Source organism: Poromitra crassiceps (genome assembly GCF_964638095.1).
Source record: "Poromitra crassiceps genome assembly, chromosome: 1".
NCBI classification, from domain to species: Eukaryota; Metazoa; Chordata; class Actinopteri; order Beryciformes; family Melamphaidae; genus Poromitra; species Poromitra crassiceps.
In genome coordinates, this window is record NC_139623.1 from 131,522,557 (window position 1) to 131,546,647 (window position 24,091).

A 24,091-nucleotide genomic window follows, 5' to 3' on the forward strand; every position below is an offset into this window, starting at 1 on the left:
GGAATAATAGCCGATATATGGAGACAGACGGGATGAAGGGAGGTGGGGGGGGGGGGGGATCAGAGGCTTGAGTTTCTTCTGGTTTTGCGGGACCAGTGGAATTGGAGCTAAAAAGGCAAGCGTGCCATTCGTTTATTGCACTTATCCAATGAGCATGACAGTGCATAATTTTACGCCTAAAAGGCGTGGTTGTAATGCTTTGGGCTGCATCTAGCGCCAGCACGACGATATCAAGTGCGCCTGTCCACGCCCACTGCTTTGATCTGCGCCTGCCGCTCGGCCTAGAAACTGCGCCGATGCAACGATAGGGCCCGTTAGCTTCATATAGTGTCTTAGGCAAAATTTTGTCATCGTTAGAGCTAGATGTCATTCTGAGGAGGAGTGGGGCAAGGATGTCACAGAATTTCTTGTAAAACTTGGCTCCGAATCCGTCCGGACTAGGGTTTAATCTCGGGAAGCGGGATTCCCGGGAAATGCCGACTGGACCATTTCCCGTTTCCCGGGAAATACAATAGCGGGAAACGGGAAAAAATGAATTTAAGAAAATAGCTGTACAGCCTATTGTAGCCTAAATAAAATAATGACCGTGATGGCGTAATGACCATTACTGCAGTTAATACGGTAATTCATCCACACAGCCCACACCCACCTGTTGAGTGAGTCACACAGAGAGCATCTCTCAACAATGCACCATCCTGATGGATTCCACCACAATGTCTTCTGCAAGTTCTGCTGCCAGTAGTTTTGCGTGGAGATACTTCACAAACAACCAAAACAACGAGGATGCCACATGTAACCTCTGTCAGCGAGTGATAAGATGTGGAGGATGATCAACAAGCGGGTTGCTGCGACATTTGGAGTCGCAGCACCATAAAACCCCAGAAACCCCGCAAGTGAAGCGTCCGAGAACAATGGACTCATACTTAACACCAAAAGCCTCGGTGGCCGAAATACTGTCAGAAATGGCAGCATATGACGGATTTACATTCAACAGCATGGCGAAATCTGCCTACCTGAGAGCAGCATTCAAGAGAGACGGCCATACTCTCCCGAAAAAGCAAAGTAAATGAAAATAAATATTCTGTTAATTTTGAGTGATCATTTAGTTTATTAGGCTGATATCCAACATTGTTTGGCTATTATAGAAAGGCTGCTGAACGCTATCAGAATATGGAATCCATCTCAGCTTAATTGAAACACGCAAAATAACTTGCTTTAACGAATTTCATTTGTTTATTGTCCAATATCACTTACGAAATTAAGTGCTGTAACGAATTCCGTTTATTTATTGTCAAATAACATTTCCATGAGGCTGTTCTTATCAGCAGACCGATCACATGCAATGAACACGGCATTTGAAGTTTTTATCTTAAATTATGTTTGTTAACATAAATTCATTACTTTTCTTTAATCCTATAATAAGAATGAGAATAATTATTGATATCAGCAAATAACACACTACAGCATCAAATTAGCAACCCATAAAAAAATTTAATAAAAATAAAAAGGGCGATTTCCCGGGATTCCCGGGAAATTTTTCTTCATTTCCCGTTTCCCGCTATGCCTCATTTTCTGGAAAAATACTAAACCCTAGTCCGGACCAGCTGCTTTACCTGACGGGAATGATTTGATGGCAGAAGCTATTTCTTCCACTGTAAAATCAGAGTCTATGGCCCCTATCGTTGCATCAGCCTATGAACTGCGCCCAACGCCAGACGCAGCGCAGATTAGTGGGCGTGGACCGGTGCACTCGATATTTTGGTATCGGTGCTGCACGCGGCCTTAAGCATTATAACCACGCCTTTTAAGCGTAAAATTATGCACAACCTGCTCATTGGGGAAGTGCAGTAAACGAGTCACAAGCTTGCCTTTTAAGCTCCAATTCCACAGAGCAATCCAGTAAAACCAGACAAGCCAAGCGCTCTGCTCCCCCCTCCCCATCCCCGGCTGTCTCCATATATATTATTCCATATTATTATGCTTCTCAAAAACCAATCTCACTGCAGTTTAAATACTGCAAGCATGTAAATACGCTACACTATAGCAAGATCAAAGTGAAAAGAATGTTCTAAACGCATCGGCTAGAAAAATATAGCCTATCCCTATGTCATGATGAGATTAGATTGGTGAAAGTTTGTCCAGAATGATATCGTTTTGCTACCTTTTCTTCTCCCCTGCTGCACAGGTACGATGATGCACATAAATATATCCTCCTTAAACACAAGCTTCACCAAATCGGGATAAATGGAAAGTTTCACAAAGCGATTACTGCTATTTACGAAGCCCCTTTGGCTTGCATCAGAGTGAATGATTATCTCACAGAGTGGTTTCCAGCGCCCTCTGGTGTCAAACAAGGGGACATTCTTTCTCCAACCTTGTTCGCAGTTTTCATAAACGATTTGGCTAGAGAAGTTAAACAGCTGGGGAAAGGGGTTTCATGTGGCCAGGTACTCTTAAGCATCCTTCTTTATGCAGACGATATTATTTTGCTCTCAGAATGTGAAGAAGATCTGCAAGTGATGTTGAATTGTGTTAATGAGTGGTGTAACAGGTGGAAGATGTGCGTTAACCAAAGGAAGACACAAATAATGCACTTCAGAAAGCCGGGTGTCGCAAGAAGTCAGTTTGTGTTTTCTATTGGTGACACACAGCTTGAATTCACTGACAAATACAAGTACCTGGGTTTATTTTTGGATGACCACTTGTCTTTTTTGCCTGGTGTTTCTATGTTGGCAGACTCTGCAAGCAGGGCTCTAGGAGGTGTTATAGGTAAGACCAAAGTTCTGAGGGACTTGGGCTATCTTACTTATTCAAAACTGTATCACTCCTGTGTATGCCCTGTGTTAGATTATGTTTCTGGTATTTGGGGCGGTAAACGTTTTCTGTTAAGCGAGCGTATCCAGAACCGGGCAATTCGCTTTTTTTTGGGTCTTCATAAATATGCTCCTCTTCCAGCAGTTAGTGGAGAAATGGGGTGGGACCCTTGTGTGATCAGATGGAAAACCAGTATGGTGAACCTCTGGAACAGATTGCTGGACCTACCATCCAATAGGGTTGCTAGTCAGATTTTCCTCTGGGACTTGTCTGTTGAAGGGGAGTGGGTCTCAGATATGTATGACTTGTTTCAGGAGTGTGGTTTTGGAGAATATTACTCTCAAAGAATGTGTATAAACGTAGAGTCGTTTAAATCTCAGATCCGCGCTAACTGGTTACAATCTTGGACTGAAGAACTATGGCAGAAGCCTAAATTAAGAACTTACTGTTTATTCAAAAATGAATTTAAATGTGAAAAATATGTGATGTTTAATTTACCTAAAAGTAAGAGGTCCTTATGTGCTCAGTTACGATGTGGTATTCTGCCTTTACATATTGAAACAGGCAGATACAGAGGGACGGCGGAGGAGGATAGGATTTGTGAATATTGTGAGCTGAAGGAAGTGGAGAATGAATTTCATTTTATTTTGTACTGCCCCTTGTATCATGACTTACGAGATATACTATTTAAAAAAGTTCACTCCCCTGAGTTAAACCTGTTAGATTTTGAAGAAGGTGCCATACTTGAATTTCTTTTTGATAACATCTTTGCTTTTTCCGAATATATCTCTCATGCGTGGGATAGGAGGAAAAAGATGACATATGATAGATAATTCATATATTTTACTTAATACACATTGTAGTTAAATCTGTGTTTTGCTGCTGATGCCGCGTGCTGCTGTGTGTGTGTTTGTACGGTTTTGTATTGTTCAAGCACCGTAAGAGATATGGAAATAACTGTATGTTGATGTGTCTGATAATCCCATGTGGGATGGGTCATGTAGATTGTCCTGACACGTAAATAAAATTTTCATTCATTCATTCATATAGCCTACATTATGTAAAGTCATTGCATAAATGTGTTTTTATTGTAAAAGTAAATGTGAAGTAGGGCCAATTTATTGGAGCGGACATCACAGTAGGACATCACAGTAGAACCGCGTTACTGCTGTCACTCATCTAAATCACGTTAAATCACCGATCTGCGAGGGATATATATACCCCCAGGATGACATATATGTTTCACATAGGGTTGTGTTTTGATTTCGATGTTTTATTTGGTCCAATATTGAAATGTTCTACAATTGCATGAGGGATATATATACCCCCAGGATGACATATATGTTTCACATAGGGTTTTGTTTTGATTTCGATGTTTTATTTGGTCCAATATTGAAATGTTCTACAATTGCATGTTGTGTTAACATTAAACATTATTTATATCTACCTTTCTATCTATTTAGGCTCATTTGGTTGCTATTTATTGTCGAAATGTATTAGCCTCAATGCATGCTGGGAGATTTCACATGTGTGGCTTTGGTAGGGGAGCCGGCGCAGTGAACATTTGTTTGGCCAGAATGATATCGTTTTCTCTCGCCTTTTCTTCTCCCCCACTGCACAGGTAGGATGATACAACAGCCTCTGAATGTCACGGGCTCAAAACTGTCATGTTATAAAAAACTGTCATGTTATACTACGTACGGTATAACAACTTTTTTTCCATCTGTCTTTGTGCCTGTCTGAGCGCGAGAGAGAGGGAGTCAGAGAGAGAGAGAGGGGGGGAGAAAGTGTGAGATCGGCAGAGGAGAGCTGTGCGTGGAATATCCGCGGCGCATTGAATAAGGCCTGCTTTTCAAAAGCGCAAAGCGCTAAATTAACGCCAGGGGGGAAGATATCGTTAGGCCGGTATTTAAGGCCAAAACGCCCATTCTGTCCTATTCTGGCACTGCGCCACGCCTCTTCGGCGTAAAGCGCATTTCGGGGCCTAAAACCATTTGTATATCTTCCCGAGGCAGGCGCAAGGCGCGTTTTTTTGCGTTTAACGCCAGTTTTCCCGCCTAAGGCCACTGGGAAGATAGGGCCCTTGGTATTCGTACACTCCAAGGTGAGCTAAATGAAATAGTTAACTCTTATAAATATCTTGGCATTTGGCTGGACACTAAGCTTTCTTTTCAGGCCCATGTAGAACACCTTACCAAGAAGCTGAGGAAAGAAATTGGCTTCCTGTACAAGAATAAGTCTTGCTGTTCAATCTACACTAGAAAGTCCATTGTACAGTCACTAATAATGTCTGTTTTTGATTACAGCGATGTCATGTATATGCATGCCTCACCTACCATGCTGAAGCTGCTTGATGCGGTGTATCATAGTGCTCTGCGTTTTGTAACGGGTGATGGATTTCTTACACACTGCTGTGTTTTATATGAAAAGGTAGGCCGGCCATCCCTGGTGGTTCGAAGAGAGAAACACTGTCTCTGACACCCCATTTACACCTGGTTTTTAAATGCCACACATGTATCCGGATAAGTTATCTGGATAATGGTCACATTTAAAAACCGGGTGTAAAAGATCTGAACACAATGTGAGCCAGACTACCTCCAGATGTGGTCAGGAAGTTCTGTTCTGGAAGTATAAAGCCCTAACTAACTGGCAAGCTTCCTTCATCTGTCCTCGCTTCTCAGTTTCAATGATACGAAGTTAACGAACACGCTCGCGGTCACACATCAGACTATTTATTCCGCGTCTGAAGACTGAACTGGGGAAGACTGCTTTTTTATTTCACGCCCATGATAAATGGAAAATGTGTCGTTTTGAGTGCTCCTTGAGGATACCCTGCATGGTGAGTGCTCTTGTTTTGCTTGATGTGCTTTTATCATCTTGTTTTGGTTGCTTGTCTGTATTTGTCTGTTTGTAATTTTGCAATTTTTATAAATGTTCTTATTCTAACAGGGCATCCTTGAAAATTAGAGCTTGCTCTCAAGGGCCTCACCCCAGTATAAAAAAAAGGTAAAATAAAAACAAAAACAGAAATAGAGTGATATCTATAGAGTCTATAAAGTGGTATGTATAGTGTATAGTCTATCAAGTGATATGTATAAGAGTGATATGTATACAGTGTAGTAATTTGTATAGTCTATGTGTAGTAGTCTATAGTGACGTGTATAGTGTATAGTCTATAGAGTGATATGTATAATGTATAGTCATGTATAGAGTGCATAGAGTGATATGTATAGAGTGTATAGTGATATGTATAGATACTTACTCTATACAGTAGAGTGATATGTATACAGTATAGAGAGTGATATGTATAGAGTGTACGTTCTCTCACCCTTCTCGTCATTTTGGATCTCGTGCATCATGGGATTTTCTCTGCCGACCATGGTGTCTTCCAGCTTCACCTGTCAATCATTCACCTGCCAATCAACTCTGACAGCTTCACCTGTCAATTAACTCTGACAGCTAATAACTGATCAAAACCGAACACCTCCTGTTATCTTTAAGCCGTTTCTGTTTATTCCTCATGAGTGTTGATAGATCTTTATTCTCCAATACATTTCAGAAGGATGGACAACTCTCTTTGGCACTCTAGCACCAACAGTCCAACACAGCAGACTCTATACAAGTGAGGTTTCCAGACCAAATTTCAAGCAGAAGGCCACACATGCATAACCTGATCACCCCGCGACGTCAGTCAAGTTCTAGTATGACGTCAGCTATGTTGTGGTCAGTCAAGTCCAAGTGTGACGTCCGCAATGACGTCAGATATGACGTCAGTTCATTCTAGTATATATAGCAAGGGTTCTACCTCACCTCTCTCTCTCTGGCCGATCATAGCAACAGCTAGCTTCACGGCAGTCCATCTCCCCTGAAGCTGTCCTCGGAAGCGTTCGTTTTGCACTATATCTGCAGACCGAATCAGCAAGTCCTCTTTACCCATGGATAATCCCTGTGGATCTTTCAACGCTCCCCACTCCACTCCCGGCATGTCGGATTCCGAGCAAGAGCAGTTCATGGACAGTGATGAGAGCTTAAACGACGATACCCTGTTCCGGATCTGCAACGGAGCATATCTGCCTTCCGAGACGTCTGACGACACTGGCGGAGCGGCCGTGCCACAGGCCGGCCAGTCCAACGAAGCCACGATGGGAAGGCCCGGCGCGCGCTCCCGTAGCACGGGGCGCGTCACTGCGATGGCCCATGGGAGGAGAGCACAAGAGGAAGGGCCGCGCGCTTGTGGACGCCCAAAGATGCGTGCGAGCGAGCCAGAGGGAGAGGCTGCTCGGCGCAGACGCGGAAACGGACCCCTTCGCAGCACCGCCGAGCCAACAAAGGTCATCAAGAGCAATTCTGCTGTCCCTGCTAGATGCTAGCAGATCCGTGGAGGCCCGTCTGAGGGCTCTGGAAACCCCCCCCCCCCCCCCCATTCCCCCGCCTTCGCCTCAGCCCAGCAGCCGATCCCTCACTTGCCCCCCCCCCATGCAGCAGGCTGACGTGTTCCCCGCCACCCAACCTGCCCAGATGAATACCCTGGCGTCTGCCACGCCCGCCATCCCATTTGGTATGCCTTTTGTTTCTCCATGTGCCAATATTTCTCCCAGGTTGAGGTCTCAGATTTTGCAGGGCAGAGACATTAATTTAGTTAGCATCCTCCTGCCATCCCCCGAGTGCAAAATAAAGGTTACGGGTGACCCAGCTAGACGCCCCTCTCTATTTAAAGTCATCCGACACCCGCCTGCCCAAAGACATTTCCTTAGGCGACTTCCTGAACATGTTTGGCGTCTATCGTGACACAGGGTTCTATGTCACCTCTCTCTCTCTGGCCAATCATAGCAGCAGCTAGCCTCACGGCAGTCCATCTCCCCTGAAGCTGTCCTCGGAAGCATTCGTTTTGCCCAACCCACCTCCCCAGTCCGCCACCAACGAGTCTTGACTCCTGTAGGATCCCCCACGGGGGCGGGGGGATCCCCTATCCTAGCCTATGCAGATGCCCTCCTCTCGCCTCAAGAGGAGCGCCACTGTCCAATGGAGTCATGCGCCAAAGTATTTGCCATGCATGCCGATTGCTTAATAAAGTTTGTTAAATCCTACCAACTGGCCTCTCATGATTGAAGTCTTATACATGTCTTCTAGAGGTCTTCTACAGGTCTTATAGAGGACTTATACAGGTTTTATACAGGTCTTATAGAGGTCTTATACAGGTTGTATACAGGTCTTATAGAGATCATATACAGGTCTTATACAGGTTGTATACAGGTCTTATAGAGATCATATAGGTTATAGATATCTTATACAGGTCTTATAGAGGTCCCATAGAGGTCTTATACAGGTCCTATAGAGGTCTTACCACTTTGATGAGAGCAGGAGGGTGTATCTCCACGTCAGGGCAGCTTTGCAGCCCAAAGGAACATCTGGAAGAAAAACTTTATTTATAAAGGTCTGTGAACAAACAGGACAGAGAGAATGTCATGTGTATACTAATAATAATAATACACTTTATTTATATAGCACATTTCAAACATAAAATGCCAATCAATGTGCTTTCCAGAAAGATAAAATAGTGAAATAAAATGTCAGCAAAACACACAAAACAAAAAAACAGAATAGTGGTCAAATGAGAAAAGCATAATATAATAAGCATAGAAATTAATGACGGGAAATATGTGTCAGCCTCTGGTAAATTGAGTACAATCTCGCCAAGTAGAAATCGCGCAATTGGAGGTGAAAGATTGGTTTGTGAAAAAATATGTTTTTCGTTTTTTTTTAATTAATAGACAAAGAAGAGCATGGACTATCCATTCCACATAAAATGGAGTCGTTTTAGAGTCAGTAAATAGGTATATTTTGTAAGATAAAAACCGTCTTTGAGAGAAGGAATCCTTCTCGCTTGACAGAGCTGGTAATCATTTGCATGCCCATTTCACTGGCTTAATCTCTTCTATTGTTCGGAGTGTCGGCCAATCACCCACAATAGAATTCAGCGTGTTTCATGGGGGCTCCCCGCCCCCATGTTTACAAATCGAGAGACAAAAGGAGCCCCACGGCAGAGTACAGTCTGTGTGGATTAAAATTATTGAAACTTTATCTGCAAGACGAGTGCCACTTCATCTGACAGGGAGGAACGACAGATTTTATTCACAAGACCGACAGAACGCAGACAACAAAAAGACACACTTGTAGACAACACTATAACAACATTTACTGATGCAGGAAGTGGAACACCTCTGGCTTTTCCTCACATAGACCTAGGTGAGTTTAATCATGATCCCAAACTAACGTTATGTCTTGTTTCTGTTTTAGGGACTGTGCGACCATCTAACGCTAGTTATGGTTGAACGGTTTTAGTATCGCGTTCAGATTGTGTGTATCGTCGACCAGTAACGAAGAGTATTGAAGGAAAGAAGCGACCTTGTACGACAGCAGTGTGGCCATTGTGGCGTGGAAAATGGGGACAATAGAGGCTTGTTGCGCCCCAAAATGGCGGGTCTCTTGTGTGCTGTTGCAATGGAACAATGGACTAGTTGACGCTTCTTATCAATGCTCACTCTACACTACTAAAAGTAACATTAACTCATTCAGGGCCAATGACGTCTTTGACGTGTTATCAGGAATAGCCCAGAGGGCCAATGACGTGTTTGACGTGTTTTTGTTTTTATTCGTGCAGCGCATAGTTAAAACACTTCCCCAGCCTGTCACATGGTATCAGGTCCCTAGCATCTAAGACAACACGTGAACAAACACATACCGCAGCTGTTGTTTTAAAATTGAGCAAGAGGAAAAGCAGAAAACGGGTAACGCTTCCTTGTGCAGACAGGAGAAACGCCATTGAAACGCGCCTCGGCGCGCTGCACGAGCTGGAGTCGCCTTCCTCTGTGCCAGCCCGGAGAAAACGGGAGAAAGTAATCAAGAGATGTGTTTGATCATCGGAGGAATGAGGAAATGATCGATCAGTTTGCGAGGGCGGTGAGGACGTGTTGAATAGCCGAGGGGAAAACGGGAACGATCAGATAGCAGGGAGGATATGACAGGGAGACATGGACGAGGACTGGTGGACCAGAACAAAACAAAATAAACACACAAGGCAGAAGCGGCAGTCACAGCAGCCCGCTGTCCTTTCTCAAGAGCTATTCAGTTGGTTCATGAAATCGCTGGGCTGCGTGCCCTCCAGTGTTGCTCCTGGCCAATCCCAGCGCCACAGGGCGTGGTTATTGCTTATCCTATGTGGGGTTAGAAATCTAAAAGGGGGATCGTGTGTGTGTGTGTGTGTGTGTGTGTGTGTGTGTGTGTGTGTGTCTGTCTGTCTGTCTGGCTGTCTGTCTGTCTGTCTGTCTGTCTGTCTGTCTGTCTGTCGGTGTGTCTGTCTGTCTGTCTGTCTGTCTGTCTGTCTGTCTGTCTGCACACTCACTCACACCGAGTAAACTGTATTGTTGAATGTAAAAAAAAAGCACTTCATGTGTATATATATATATATATATTTTTTTTTTTGTCATTTGTGTCCTAACGAATAATATTTACATGTCTGATGTCAATACAGTTCAAAATAAAATAATTGAGAGTGAGTTCTGCCTGAGATTGTGCCCTTTTACAAAAATTGCCTTTTCTCCTGTTTATTTTATCAGGGAGACCTTTTGGGGGAAAACAGGGTGTATATAAATGGCTATAAGTAGAGTACAGAACATGCTAAAAGCTCACTTTTTTTTTCCTGGTGAACCCAGAGACGTACATCTTCATTTTGAGGTATTGCAAATCACTCTGGTGCTAATAGATAATTTACTGTGGGTCTTGAAAGATGACCAACAATTATGAAAATCTTTGGCCTGTGCTAAATATTGGCAGTCCTAAACTGGCCCTGAATGAGTTAAGACGGTGTGTGTTGCTGCGTGCAAGAGGGCTCGTGTTTACCATGAATATGACATAAATTCACTTGATTCAAGATTCAAGATTCAAGATTTTTATTGTCACTCCGTAGTACAAGTATCACGTGTGAAATTCTTGTGCTGTGAACTCCGTTTACAACATAGTACAAATATAACAGGGCATATGAGTGCAAAAACAACAAGAGACACAACAAGCAATAAGGCAGTAGAGTGATAAGACAAGTCAGAGACAGTGGCATATTCACTGCACATAGGTGCACATGTCATGTGCATACTTTGGACGTACTTAAACATTTTAAATTCGACGTATTTGACGTACAGGTGCAAATAGCATATACCTAATTAAACATACAATTAAACATAATTAAACATAATAACATTCTGTTAGGTGCAAATAGCATATGCCTAATACTATTGAACATTAGTCATATGTGATAGTAGCAGCTGCAGTGCGGTACAGTACAGCTACTACACTATTTGAATATGTTAAGGAGTCTCGTGGCCTGCGAGAAGAAACTGTCCCTCAAGCGATTTGTGCTCTTGGGACGCTGTATCTCCTCCCTGAGGGTAGCAGGGAGAACAGACTGTTGTGGGGGTGGTTTGTGTCTTTGATGATCTTCATGGACCTCCTGAGGCACCGCTGGTTGTACAGATCTTGCAGTTCTGGCAGCTCACATCCTGTTACGTGCTGGGCCGCGCGCCTCACCCTTCTTAGCGCCCTGCAGTCCATGGTGGTGCAGTTCCCGTACCAGATGGTGAAGCAGCCAGTCAGCAGTCTTTCAATGGTGCCTCTGTAGAAGTCCCTGAGGATTTTTGGCCTTAGCCCGAATTTCTTCAGGCGTCTGAGTCCGTGTAGTCGCTGTTGGGCCTTTTTGACAACAGTGGCGGTGTGGTTGGCCCATGTCAGGTCCTGGTGGATATTGACTCCCAGGTACTTGAAGCTGTCCACCCTTTCCACCACTGTGCCATTGATGGTGATTGGGGGGTGTGTGCCCCCCCCCCCCCTTCTGTAGTCTACAATGATCTCCTTTGTCTTGGAGACGTTCAGAGAGAGGTGGTTGTCCTGGCACCATTGTTCCAGGGCCTCCACCTCCTTTCTGTAGGCTGTCTCGTCGCTCCTGGAGATCCGCCCCACGACCGCTGTGTCGTCTGCAAACTTCACGATGGTGTTCAAAGTTTGAGTCGCCACGCAGTCGTGGGTGTAGAGGTCATACCAGAAGGGGCTGGAGACGCACCCCTGTGGCGCTCCTATGCTGATGGTCAGTGGGGAGGAGGTGAGGTTGCCCACTCTCACCACCTGGTGGCGACCAGTGGTCCTTGAGAGGATTCCAGGATTCTCTGTTATCTCTCAACCTAATATATATGGAATTCTGGACAAAATCATATCTAGGCTACATAAAAAAAAAACAGATTTGCATCTGATAGACCAAATCTCATCATGGGGGTCCATTGCCCCAATGTGAACTAAATTAGGGCTCCTTAGTATGAAAAATGTTGGGAATGATTTATAGCAACACAATGCCATTTCCTTCCTTTTATGATTATAGTGGCGTTTATTGATAGTATGGTGTTACATAGGAGTTGGTAGGAAAATAACAGGCGATTGTAATCAATTAACAGGTGATTAACAGGTCAAGTGACACAAACAGCCAATGAGCTGTGTGTATTGTAGCACCATATTGGTAGGAAAATGCTTGTGACATCATGGGAATAGGCTTGGAGTTGTGAGGAGCCGGGAAAGGGTACAGGGGGAGTAGGGGAGTAACTATCTTGAAATCCCATAGTCTTTGGTTCATCGTGACGTCACGACGTATCAATCTCCCATTCATTTGAGGGCAAAAATAAAGCAGTGTTCAACCCATAGAGGGCACTTATGCCAGTTATGCGGCTGAAAATGATACAAATGGTACAATGGCAACAGTTTGGTCTCAAATGTGGAAATTTTGACCAGAATTCTTCACACACCACCCCCAAAGTCATATATATTGGTTAAAAGCTGAAAAAAAGTGTTTTGGGGGTAAGTTACACTTTAAATAAAGTTTGCTGTGAAGCGTTTGTACAGAGGCATGTTTTTGGTTTTACTTCTTCATATTATACTTGCAGTTATCTAGGCAATGTTGATGTTTCTATTAATGAACAAATAGGTAACGTATCATCGCGTTAGCATTATATTCACTAAATCTGGCTTCAAACGACCCAAATTGGGCTTCAAACAGCCCAAATCTGGCTTCAAACGACCCAAATTGGGCTTCAACGACCCAAATTGGGCTTCAAAGGGCCCAAATTGGGCTTTAAAGCGCCCAAATCTGACTTCAAATGACCCAAATTGGCCTTCAAACGACCCAAATTGGGCTTCAAACGGCGACCGCGCGTCGGCCCGTATCGGCCTGGCCTGCTTGGTATCTAATGCCCGACCTGAATTATGATCCCAGTCCGCCCCTGACCCTTAGCATTGAAGTCGCACTCCTGTGGCGTCAATTTCAGACGTTGTGGGAGTTCTATAGGACTATACGCGTTGAAAAATGATGAAAACCAACGTAAATTCTCTCATGTCACTCCCCTCTTCCGTGACCTTTACTGGCTTCCCATCTTGGCACGCATCAAATTTAAGACACTGGTACTGGCCTACAGGGCAGTGCACCTGACAGCCCCTCCGTATCTGCAATCTATGGTCAGGTTCCAAACGCTCCCTCCGCTCCTCCACCCGTCCAGATCGCCTTGCCCCTCCACTGCTACGTGTGCTCAAAATCGCTCATCCCGATCGTGACTTCTCGTCCCTGGCCCCACAATGGTGGAATGAGCTCCCCCCTTCAGTCAGAATGGCCATATCGCTGCCAATCTTCCGGCGGCGACTAAAAACTCACATTTTCAGGCTTCACCTGGGCCCTTCTTGAACTAACATCTTAAACTACTAATGTTACTTATTCCTTCTCAAACTACTTACTAATATTACATGTTACTTATTCCTTCTCAAACTACTTTCTACAAGGTGCTACTCTAGTCCATCAAAATGTCTGAGCTGTCATTGATTGTGTTGCATAGTTGTTTTCTCTAGGGGAGAGTGGGGTGAGTTGTGCCAGGGGGGAAGTTGTGCCACCCCTTGTATCTAGAAAACCATAGAAGAAATTGGTCATGTGACCACACATTTTTGAAGAGGCATCCATTTTACTCACTCTGCAAAGAAGGGAGGCAGATGGCACAAGAGCTAAGCACATTTAAGTAAAAAAAAACTGTTTTTTGCCTCTCAAAGTACATTTTTTATGATCAAGGTTTATTGATTGTTGTGTCTGAACAATTATAGACAAGCTTGAAAACATTTCACACATGTGTTAGTGTTTTAGTAAGCTACAATATGAGGCTATACTGTTAGCATGATGTTAGCTCCAAACCAGCTATATGATACAAGTTTGTTAAAATGGTGGGGATGGGGTGATTTGTGCCAAAAGGCCTGGGTTAAGTTGTGCCAGTGCAGTTGCAGTTGATTTAGTGAAATTTTATTTCATTTTGTTCTTAAATGTTTAAATAGACCTTGTTAAAGAATATTGCAGTATTGGCAAGTGTAGCCTGGCTCTGTGATAGTTGATTTTGTTCATTTTGAACATAATTTTTATTTCTGAAAATGTTAAATATGTAGGTCAACTGCTGCTACCGTTTAGCCTTGTTTAACCCTGTTATAGTACACTGGACTTTAGTGTTATCTTTATTTTGTCTTGCTTTGATATAGCATTACAGTATATGAGATGAAAATGTTCTGTTTTACTTCAGTAATAAATGGCACAATTTACCCCAACGTATTCTCTCCAAAGGCACAACTTACCCCGCACCGGGGGCAAGTTGTGCCAAGAGACCACTTTTTTAAGAATAGCCATATTTTTTTAACAGTTTATTTAAGATCCAAAGGGAGTGTTCCCAGTGGTGCACAACATCCTGAAATATATTTACATATTGTAGTTGGAGGCATTACTGTCATGCCCTCACTTTAAAGACACACAATGTGATATTGTAAGTCGCTTTGGACAAAAGCCTCTGCTAAATGACATAATGTAAATGTAAAAAGGGGTATCCAGTGCATTTAAAAGTGATGCCAAGGGGTCCTGACCGAGTGAGGATGGGTTGGATTATCACAAAAATAATGTGTGTAGATGTAAGACAGTTCCAGTGAGTGAGACACCTTCTGGTGATCAGCTGTAACTGCACAGACAGACTGACAGGCAGGCAGAGAGGCAGACAGACAGGCAGACTCACTGTGCACAGTTGCTACAGAGCGCAGTGAGGAAGATGGAGAGGAGGAAGAGGAGGATGAGACTGACGACTCCTGATGACATCATCGACCACGCCCCCACGACCTCTCCAACTGGAGACATGATGACTGAGAGAGACAGAGGCACAGAGAGAGAGATTGGTGTCAATGCAGCATATTCAGGAGTGTCTCTCCCTCCTAGAAGTGGAGATCATAGAATTCAAAGAGAACAAGAAGTTGGAGTCTGACACAATTCAACAGCTGGAAGATTAAATGAAACTGTTTAAAGAAGAAACCAATACTGCTGTTAGACAGTTGAGCCAGGCAGTACCACATGCAAGCCCCCCACAGACTGGCCCCAGCAGTCAGGAGCAGGGTGGGAATTTCGTCATTTTAGGGGCAAGGCCATTTGGCCTTCGGCATCACAATTTTTTTAGGGCACAAGGTCACATGCCAGGGCACAAAGGCCATTGAGTCAAATAAGAGGATTTGAAGCCTACAAATAAATAACTGTCTTTCCAATAGGCTAAACTGAGTCTGTGTCGAGGTACCACAGACCAGATGACCCAGCCCTCCACAAGATCCTCTCTACTTGGACTTCTAATTGCAAGGTTTTTATCAAACCAATGGGTGCACCTGAGAACGCAAAGGGACTGTACAGCTTGGACCAATTAGAGTGGTTTGACAAAGATTGTAGGATGGTCTGTCTCTCTGTCTCTCTCTGTCTCTCTCTCTGTCCTTCGCGTATCTCGAGAACCGTTGGTCGGATCGACTTCAAATTTGCGGAGTGTGCCACTGGGGACCTGACGGAGTGCAATGCACTGTTTTTGTGCAATTTTGCTATGATATACGTTCAATATTAATAAATCTCTGTTCGGTTCTGCCCCGCCCGCCTCAACGACAACATCGAAACGAGCGCTCTCTAAAAGCCACAGCCCAATGTGGGCGGAGCGACCAGGCTTGGCTTGGGGCACGCCCACACGGCACAAAACTGGATGGTATCGTGGCGAGGTGGACTGCTTCCTGCCTTAAGAGGCAGGGAAGATAGCATAAGGCATGCGTTAAGGCGCGCAAACTGATGCGTAAGTGATAGCGCCTGTACAACAATAGAGCCCAAGGTCTCTAAACTTAGAGAGAACATGAATAGTACTGTCAATTCTAACTCTGAAGTGCTTATAAAAAAGCACATAATGAATGATAAGATGTGCACTTTTTAATTCTGCCAGGTTGATGCTGGGATGGTTGAAATGTTGTTGAGCTCTCTGCCTGTTGGTGGGCCTGCTGGTACTGACCTTGACAGCAAGTTGTTGAGAATATCTGCTGCATATGTTTCTATAACAATCTGTCATATTTTCAATAGAAGTTTGATTAGTGGTATGTGTTCAAAATTGTGGAAGGAGGGAAAGATCATCCAGCTACCTAAAGATACAAAATCAACGTTGTGTGCTCCCAACAGCAGGCCTATCAGCATTCTGCCAGTACTTAGCAAACTGTTGGAAAAATGTGTGTATGAGCAAATACAAGTCTATTTCTCTGCTAATGGTTGAACTACTTTGTTCCAACATGAGTATAAGCCTGAGAAGGACCTGGAACACTCAATTCACTGGAATACATTTAATTCACTATAGGTGCAGACCAACGTTTCGACGCGACAGCGTCTTCATCAGAGTCAAAACCTTTTTTTTTACTCTTCCCCTGATCGGCAGAGGGTGGAGTAGCAACCAGGGTAAATAAATTAAATTAGCACTAAAGGGCGATAAAAATGGGATAAAAAATCGGGGGTGGGAAGAGATGCACGCACACACACACACACACACACACACCCACAGTCTTTCACACAGCAAGTGTTCACCGTTTTTTCTTTTGTTGAATTGTACTCCCCTTTCTCTTTATTACTGCACTTTGCTTTGGCAATATTACATTTGTTACATTCAAGCCAATAAAGTTAATTGAATTGAGAGAGAGAGAGAGAGAGAGAGAGAGGGTGGGGACAGAGAGGGGGACACAGAGGGATGAAGAGATGGAGAGAGGGAGAGACAGAGAAAGGGACACACAGAACTACTGTACAAACAGATATAAAACTGGAGTGGATGGACTGCATCAGTCATGTATGCAACATGTAATGTGTGAATATTTTTTAAATGCTTTGGCAAAAAAATCGATTCTAGTCTAAAGCTATTTGAAATTAATTGAATTGAGACAGAGAGAGAGACAAAGAGGTAGAGAGGGAGAGAGAAAGAGAGAGTGGGAGAGACAGAGAGTCAACAAGACTAGGTGAAAACCAAGCATAGGCTATGTTTGGACTCTGGGCCGTGTGTGACGTGTTCATACTTAAGCCCATGGCACACCGATCAAACATTCTGCAACAACTGCCATTGGTGTGTCATGTGCTTAACACTAAGCCTGTCTGACATGAAGGTATCTTTGTTTGTTTGGTCGGGTAGGGAGCCACACTGAGGCAAACAAGGAGCGGAACCATAAGATGGGTCAACAACAGTTTATTACCACAAAGTAATAATACAATCTGTTAAAAAAAAAAGAAAATACAATAAAACTAAACAATGTAAAGGTTAAAATGCTCTAGTGTCTCTTAACACATTGACTGCCAGCCGTTTTTTTCTTGCTGTAGATAGCTTCTGCCAGGGGGGTTTTTGAGGATTCTAGGCTCATTTTACAAGAGCCGAGGTTTCTCTTCTGTTACGACTTCGTGAACACCAATCATCTCAAAAGAACTAATAGAATGTGTGCTTTCTCTGTCTAAAAGAGTTAGTTTGTAGAGTTAGTAGTTATGTAAGCATTAGCAATTGAATACAGCATGGTTTCAGCATCAGAAAAAATATTTAGAGATAAACGGCTTTTTGTGAAACTCGATAGAACAGTCACTTTAACCATTCATTTTTGGCATCAGTAAGACCTACACAATAGTTTTGAACAGTAATTTCCTCCATAACAGCAGTAAACTTCCCTCTGCTCAACTCCTCCCTCCTGTGGGCGTTCTTTTTGGGTGCAGCGCCCTGTCACAAGCACTTTCCTACCTTTGCAAATGCACTTTCTCATACTCTCGACCTCTCAAATAAATTTCTGAATAGAAATTAAATTACTCTAAATTATAGCGAAAAAGAAACAAAAAAGAATGGGTTGAAAATCCCATTCTAAAAGCCTTTTAGAATGGGATTTGTTTCCAATTTGGTGTCGGACTAGGGGGCAGTCCCCGCTTGTCACCATTGCTTTGCTGCTGCTGTGCGGGTGTGTGCCTGTCTGTGCGGCCGCTCTTTGAGGAAGTCTGGTTGGACTCGCTCGCGTCTTGGAGTTTTGGTTGAGGGCTTTGATGAAGCTTTTGCGATTCTGGTCATATTATGCTGCGTGTTTCAAAGTGTGTCCCACCCGCAATCCACTATGCAAATCTGCAATCCCGCACCGCCAGCAATCAGCGCGAAAATGAAAGCGCCTTCGCCAATCCACCTTCATGAGAATGGCTTCAGTCACACTGCTTTTTGCTTGCCTTCCTCCTTCCTTGTCGCCACTTAGTGGGTCGGTGGAATGGGTTGTACACGTTGTACACGTCCAATACCTATATAAAAGATGTAAAAGGCTTAGATGCACAACCTACCGTCAAAAAAAAAAAATCGATTTTTTTGACGAGTACACTCGTCGCTGGCAGTTAACAGCTGGATTGTGTTTGACGAGTACACTCGTCGCTGGCAGTTAAGGTGTTAAGGGATACACCAACATTGTCAGAGTTTTGCCTATATTGTAAAAGTATTGTATTGTAAAAGTAGAATGTAGATGCCTTTATCTTCACTGTGCGTGCATTAGAAAGTGCGGTACAGCCCTCACTGCTACTTAGCTTAGCGCTACAATGGCAGTCTATGGTACAGCTACCTACCCCCATTCAGTCACACAAAATACACATTCCAACAGCACCAGAAACACTCACATGTACATGTTGTGACTTGTGTACTCACCACCCGGTGAAATAATAATCCAAAGTTACAGGAAACGGTCATTTTTGAAGTAAATCCATAGCAAGAACTAACAAAGAGGGTTCCCTCTGTTACCAAAGTTACTTCCTCGTTTGCCTGAGGCGCAGGCGCTGTGTGCAGTCATCAGTACAACGACAAGAGTTTTGTTTGGCTGTAGGCCTACTTAATAGTGACTGTGGCTTTATCCATAACTGTGGCTCGATTGTGGGTCGTCTGCTGGCTCGTCCTTCCCGGGGCCACTGCCTTCTGATGGGCCGACCTCTTCTGCTCTCTGGTGTGGGTGGCCTGCTGACTAGCCTGTGGTCCCCGTGTCCTCTCCTCTGCTCTCTGGTGTGGGTGGTCTGCTGGCTAGCCTGTGGTCCCTGTGTCCTCTCCTCTGCTCTCTGGTGTGAGTGTTCTACTGGCTGGCTTGTGGTCTCTGTGTCCTCTCCTCTCTGGTGTGGGTGGTCTGCTGGGTGGCCTGTGGTCCCCTTGTCCTCTCCTCTTCTTATCTCTTATCAATGTAAGTTCTTTGATTCAACTCTGACTCACTTTGAGAGACACCAGCGGCTATACTCTCTTTACACATGCAAACTACTGTACAACTACACTGCCTAGAGAGAGAGAGAGAGATAGAGAGAGAGAGAGAGAGAGAGACACACACACACACACACACACACACACACACACACACACACACACACACACACACACACACACACACACACACACACACACACACACACACACACACACAGGAGGGAGAGAGGGAGGGAGAGGGAGGGAGGGAGAGAGAGACACAGAGGCCCTGCCCTTCCACCTAGCAGTAAGTGAAACTCCACATAACATAAACAGTGTTATTGCTAATGACTGATAAACTAATGAAGAGGTTAATGAAGAAGTGTTTGAATCATCGACCGTTTAAAAATATGGACAGAATCAGCGTGTTTTGAAGCTTAGAGTATGGGAGTGCGGCCGTTGCCATCTTGGGGTTCTTGCGGCCTATAGTCTCTTCTATTGTATATAAACATTCAGCCCCTGTACAGTTGTTATGAAAGGTAAAATTTGCTACTGTATATAGGCCAAAACCATATTTTGAACCAGGCGGTAAACAATGTTTAATCCTGTTACAAAGGCATTTTACATGGTGGTGAACGGGAAATGACTCCCTTTTAGAGCCAGCCTCAAGTGGCCATTTGAGGAACTACAGCTTTCAGTATCACTTCCGTGGCTCCCTCTGAAAAGGCCGGGCTTGCACTGGTTTGAGTCAGTCAAAGAGTGTGTAAAGAGAGAGAGCACTCACTCCAGTGGCTTACCTGTAGTTTGCGTACCACTGAGGATCAGTGTTGGGCAAGTTACTTTCAAAATGTAATATACTACATATTACTAGTTACATTCATTTGAAAGTAATAAGTTACTTTACAATATTACTTTCTGTGTAGAGTAACTTGTTACTTATTACACTACTTTTTTTAATAACAGCAGCAGCAGAATGACATCGCTGCCCCAGAACCATCCCGAAAAATAATTTAAACCGTCTTCAAGTCAGTGTAAACAATCCAAAATTCTAAATTGTATTCTTTTCCTTTGTTATTGTCATCTATAGTGGGGGGGTTTTGCATAAAAACACACCGTTTGATTAGGAAATGATTGTATCTTTATTTAAATATGTGCTTTGATTAAAAAAAGTAACTCAATTTGTAACTTGAGTTACTTGACAAAGTAACTGGTATAATATTACTGAAATCCTATAAGTAATAAGTTTAATTACTGAGTTACTTCTAAAAGTAATATATTACATGTAATATGTTACTTTTGTAATGAGTTACCCCCAACACTGCTGAGGATACAGTAAGTCCTTCGCGTGGGCGACCCGGGTTCAAATCCGCCCCATGGTCCTTTGCCACACATCCCCTCTCTCTCTCCCCACCTTTCCGCGGAAAAAAAGTTCCAATAAAGTGGATTCAGTTCTAAAAAGAGCTAGCAGGTTCTAACTCACTTGACGGAAGGGGGGCTAGCAAAAATAATATAACAGCCTAATGTAATGAGTAACTAATTATTTTTGATACCAAATAATAAGTAAAGTAATGTTATTACTTTTTAAAGGAGTAATAAGTAACATGTAACTTATTACATTTCCAGAGTAACTTGCCCAACAATGATCGCGTTACATTATATTCAACATTTGTGCCATTTGAAGCAGAACGACTGTAAAGGTCACAGATCACAGCTGGTTGTGACAGCATGTCTTTATCATCAGAGAATGTCATAAGAGTACAAACACAAATAATAATATAATTATTCATATTGTAAAAATCATTATAAAAAGGTCAATTAAAGAATATATGAAATAATTGCACATTTTACAGTAAATTCTGTCAATTTGTTTACAAATTCTGCCTTATTGTTTACACACTTTAACAATGTTTATAAATTCTAACAATTGTTTCCAAACTGTTGATTTATTTATCAATTCTGTCAATCTGTTTAAAAATTATGTTGATTTGTTTATTCTGTTGTTACAAATTATGTCAATTTGTTTATATTTTTTAACAATTTGTTTATAAATTCTGACACTTTGTTTATAAATTATGTCAATACATTTCTAAATTATATGGATTTGTTCATAAATTCTCCAGAAGAAACCTTTGTGGTGTGATGCGTTTTGGTGAGAGAAAATGACTCTGAGCCAAACCGAGATCACAATCTGTCACTGAGCCAAGTCAAGTTAAGGAGAAACCTTGTTCTGCAAATGTCCATAATATTCTGTCATAGTTAGAGACTTCAGTTCAAATGGACAGGTCTATAGGCCTATATTATCCATAGTTAAGACTTACCGCCCACATCAGTCTGTGTAGATTCCAGCAGAGATGTCGGAGTGGCTTGGTCTGGGCTGTGGTAGAGAACAGGTTTACACATTGACAGCTTGAACACACAGCTAGCTGACTGAGAGAGAGCGAGAGCACACAGAGTGCTAGCTGACAGATAGAGAGAGAGAGCAAACAAGCAGTTAACCACTCCAGGCTGTTTGAGCTGCTTAAAGCAACAGCTGACGTCAGGTGGCCTCCAGTCTGCCGGAAAGCCATAAGAAGAAGAAGAAGAAGAAGAAGAAGAGGGGAGAGAGGAGAGACAAACATTGAGGAGGGGCCGGACCCTCGAGTCTGGAATTTGTGTAATATTCCCAACCTGTGAGAGGCAGCAATGTGCCTGCCGCAAGGCATACAGTCTGCCGGGAAGCCATTAGAAGAAGAAGAAGAGGAGAGACGAAGTCAAAGAGCGTGGAAGGAAAGAGACGACACTCCGGCCATTTTTGGAAACAGAATGCGCCTCGCAGTGGTCAGCTCCGGTAGCGCTGGCCCCTATAATCAGCCTCTCTAAACAGTAACTCAACGGGAGTTGAACCTCGGGTCCTTTTCATTAGGTATTTATCTTGAAAAAACTAAACAAAGAAAACGAAAATTTTTGCTTAGTTTCCACAATATGGTTGTTGTTTTACATCCCTGCACTACACCACTTCAATCAAGATTTGCAGTACGCCCGGAAAAGATGTGAATCCCCAAAGTTTAGAGTGTTCTCCCGTTGAGTTACTGTTTAGAGAGGCTGATTATAGGGGCCAGCGCTACCGCAGCTGACCACTGCGAGCCTGTGCGCAGGGCCGTAGCCAGGGTTCCGAAATAGGGGAGGTCCAGCAAGGGGAGGCGAAATTTTTTTTAGTTTTTTTTTTTCCCTTTTTAAGCCATATTTAGAGTAATATATCATTTTAAATCAACATTAGGATTATACTGTTGTGATGTCATTATTCAGTATATTCTCTTTCATGTCACCACCTGCTCAGCTCTCCTGTCAACATAATTGTAACTAACAAACACAAACTGTTTTAGCCAAATTCATATCAAAATGACACCTACAAACACAGGTACACAACCCAAGCCGTACACAACACACAAAGTTACTTAGACAGACTAGACACTTACTTTCTTGGTTGTTGCTAAAAAATCTGTCAGTGTGTGTCACTCACTGTCTGTCGTTCACTCGCTCACTGTCTCGCAGCTCGCTCACCTTCAATTATCTCGCCAGGCAGACAGACAGTCATCACTCACCACCATGCTGCTGCTCTCTCAGAATCAAGTTACCGCGGACGCGGCGTCAGATGACTTCCTGCCTGACCTGCCTTTCGTTTCAAAATAAAAGCGATCCCGTGTTTTTCATGCTTTTCCTGTTTTCCATGAAGATTGTTTTATTTTTTTACAATCTTCGTTCTCAGGACACTCTACAATTTTCTGTTCCCAAAGTCCGAACTGAATTGGGGAAGAAAGCTTTTAGGTTCTCTGCACCCACCGCATGGAACAGTCTGCAGTCTGATCTTAAACTTAATAGCTTAGTAACCTTAAATGGTTTTAAGGCTATGGTAAAATCTCTTGAGAACAGGCTGTCTGTATGCAAATGTTTTATTTGATCATTTTAATGTTTTTCAATTGTATGTGTTTATGTGTTTGTTTGTTGTAACTTTGTGTTGCTGCTGTTTCTTGGCCAGGTCTCTCTTGTAAAAGAGATCTTTGATCTCAATGGGACAAACCTGGTTAAATAAAGGCTAAAAAAAAAAAAAAAAAAAAAAAAATCTCTGAAATATTTAAAAAATCTCTGAAATAAATAATAGGTCCGGACCTCCCCGTCCTCATAGCTAGCTACGGCCCTGCCTGTGCGAGGTTCTTTTGGCGCTGTCACGCTTCCAAAAATAAAAAATGGCGGAGGCTGCTGGGCGCTGATGTTGCAATGGGGCAATATGGAGCTGTCATTTCTTTCCATAAAAGTTCTTTGACGAAGTGATGGTTGTTTTTACAGGATGTAGGGAAACAGTGGGTGGATGCAGAAGGAGGCGGTAATTCAACATAAAGGATGCCAACTGCACAGCACCTCTGGGCCTCAGACAGACAGAAGACTCTGAAGACTCTGAAAGGCCCTATCATCATATAAGCGCTATCTGCTTTTTGCGCTTGCGGACCGGTTCGCGTGCCGTAACGGCGTGTCTATGCTATCGTGGGATGGGCACAGCTGCCAATTAGCGCTCATCTTGCGCTCTGGCCATGATAGCAGCCACTTTTGCGCCATATACTGTATCTCAATGGGCTGACTCACCAAAGGATGGTGCTGCAGCTCTAGTATACACTACAGGATTGGGGATTCTAGAGCAGGTACATATA

General features: G+C 43.3%; 1 protein-coding gene across 2 annotated transcripts in view; it reads right to left on the reverse strand.

Annotated features, from left to right (window-relative positions):
- LOC310778922 (uncharacterized protein) overlaps window positions 1-21,816 on the reverse strand; it is a 38,093-nt gene extending 16,277 nt beyond the window's left edge. Inside the window, exons 1-4 of one of the 2 annotated variants that reach the window (XM_083639395.1) lie at window positions 21,728-21,816; window positions 14,934-15,057; window positions 8,159-8,222; window positions 6,143-6,212 (exon numbers count right to left, since the gene is read on the reverse strand). In XM_083639395.1, coding sequence (XP_083495521.1) covers window positions 6,143-6,212; window positions 8,159-8,222; window positions 14,934-15,057; window positions 21,728-21,809 — 340 coding nt within the window. In that variant the 5' untranslated portion in view covers window positions 21,810-21,816. Of the gene's footprint in view, window positions 1-6,142; window positions 6,213-8,158; window positions 8,223-14,933; window positions 15,058-18,893; window positions 19,009-21,727 lie in introns of those variants that run through there. The other variant, XM_083639396.1, reaches the window with a different exon arrangement.
- Window positions 21,817-24,091: the final 2,275 nt, after the last annotated feature.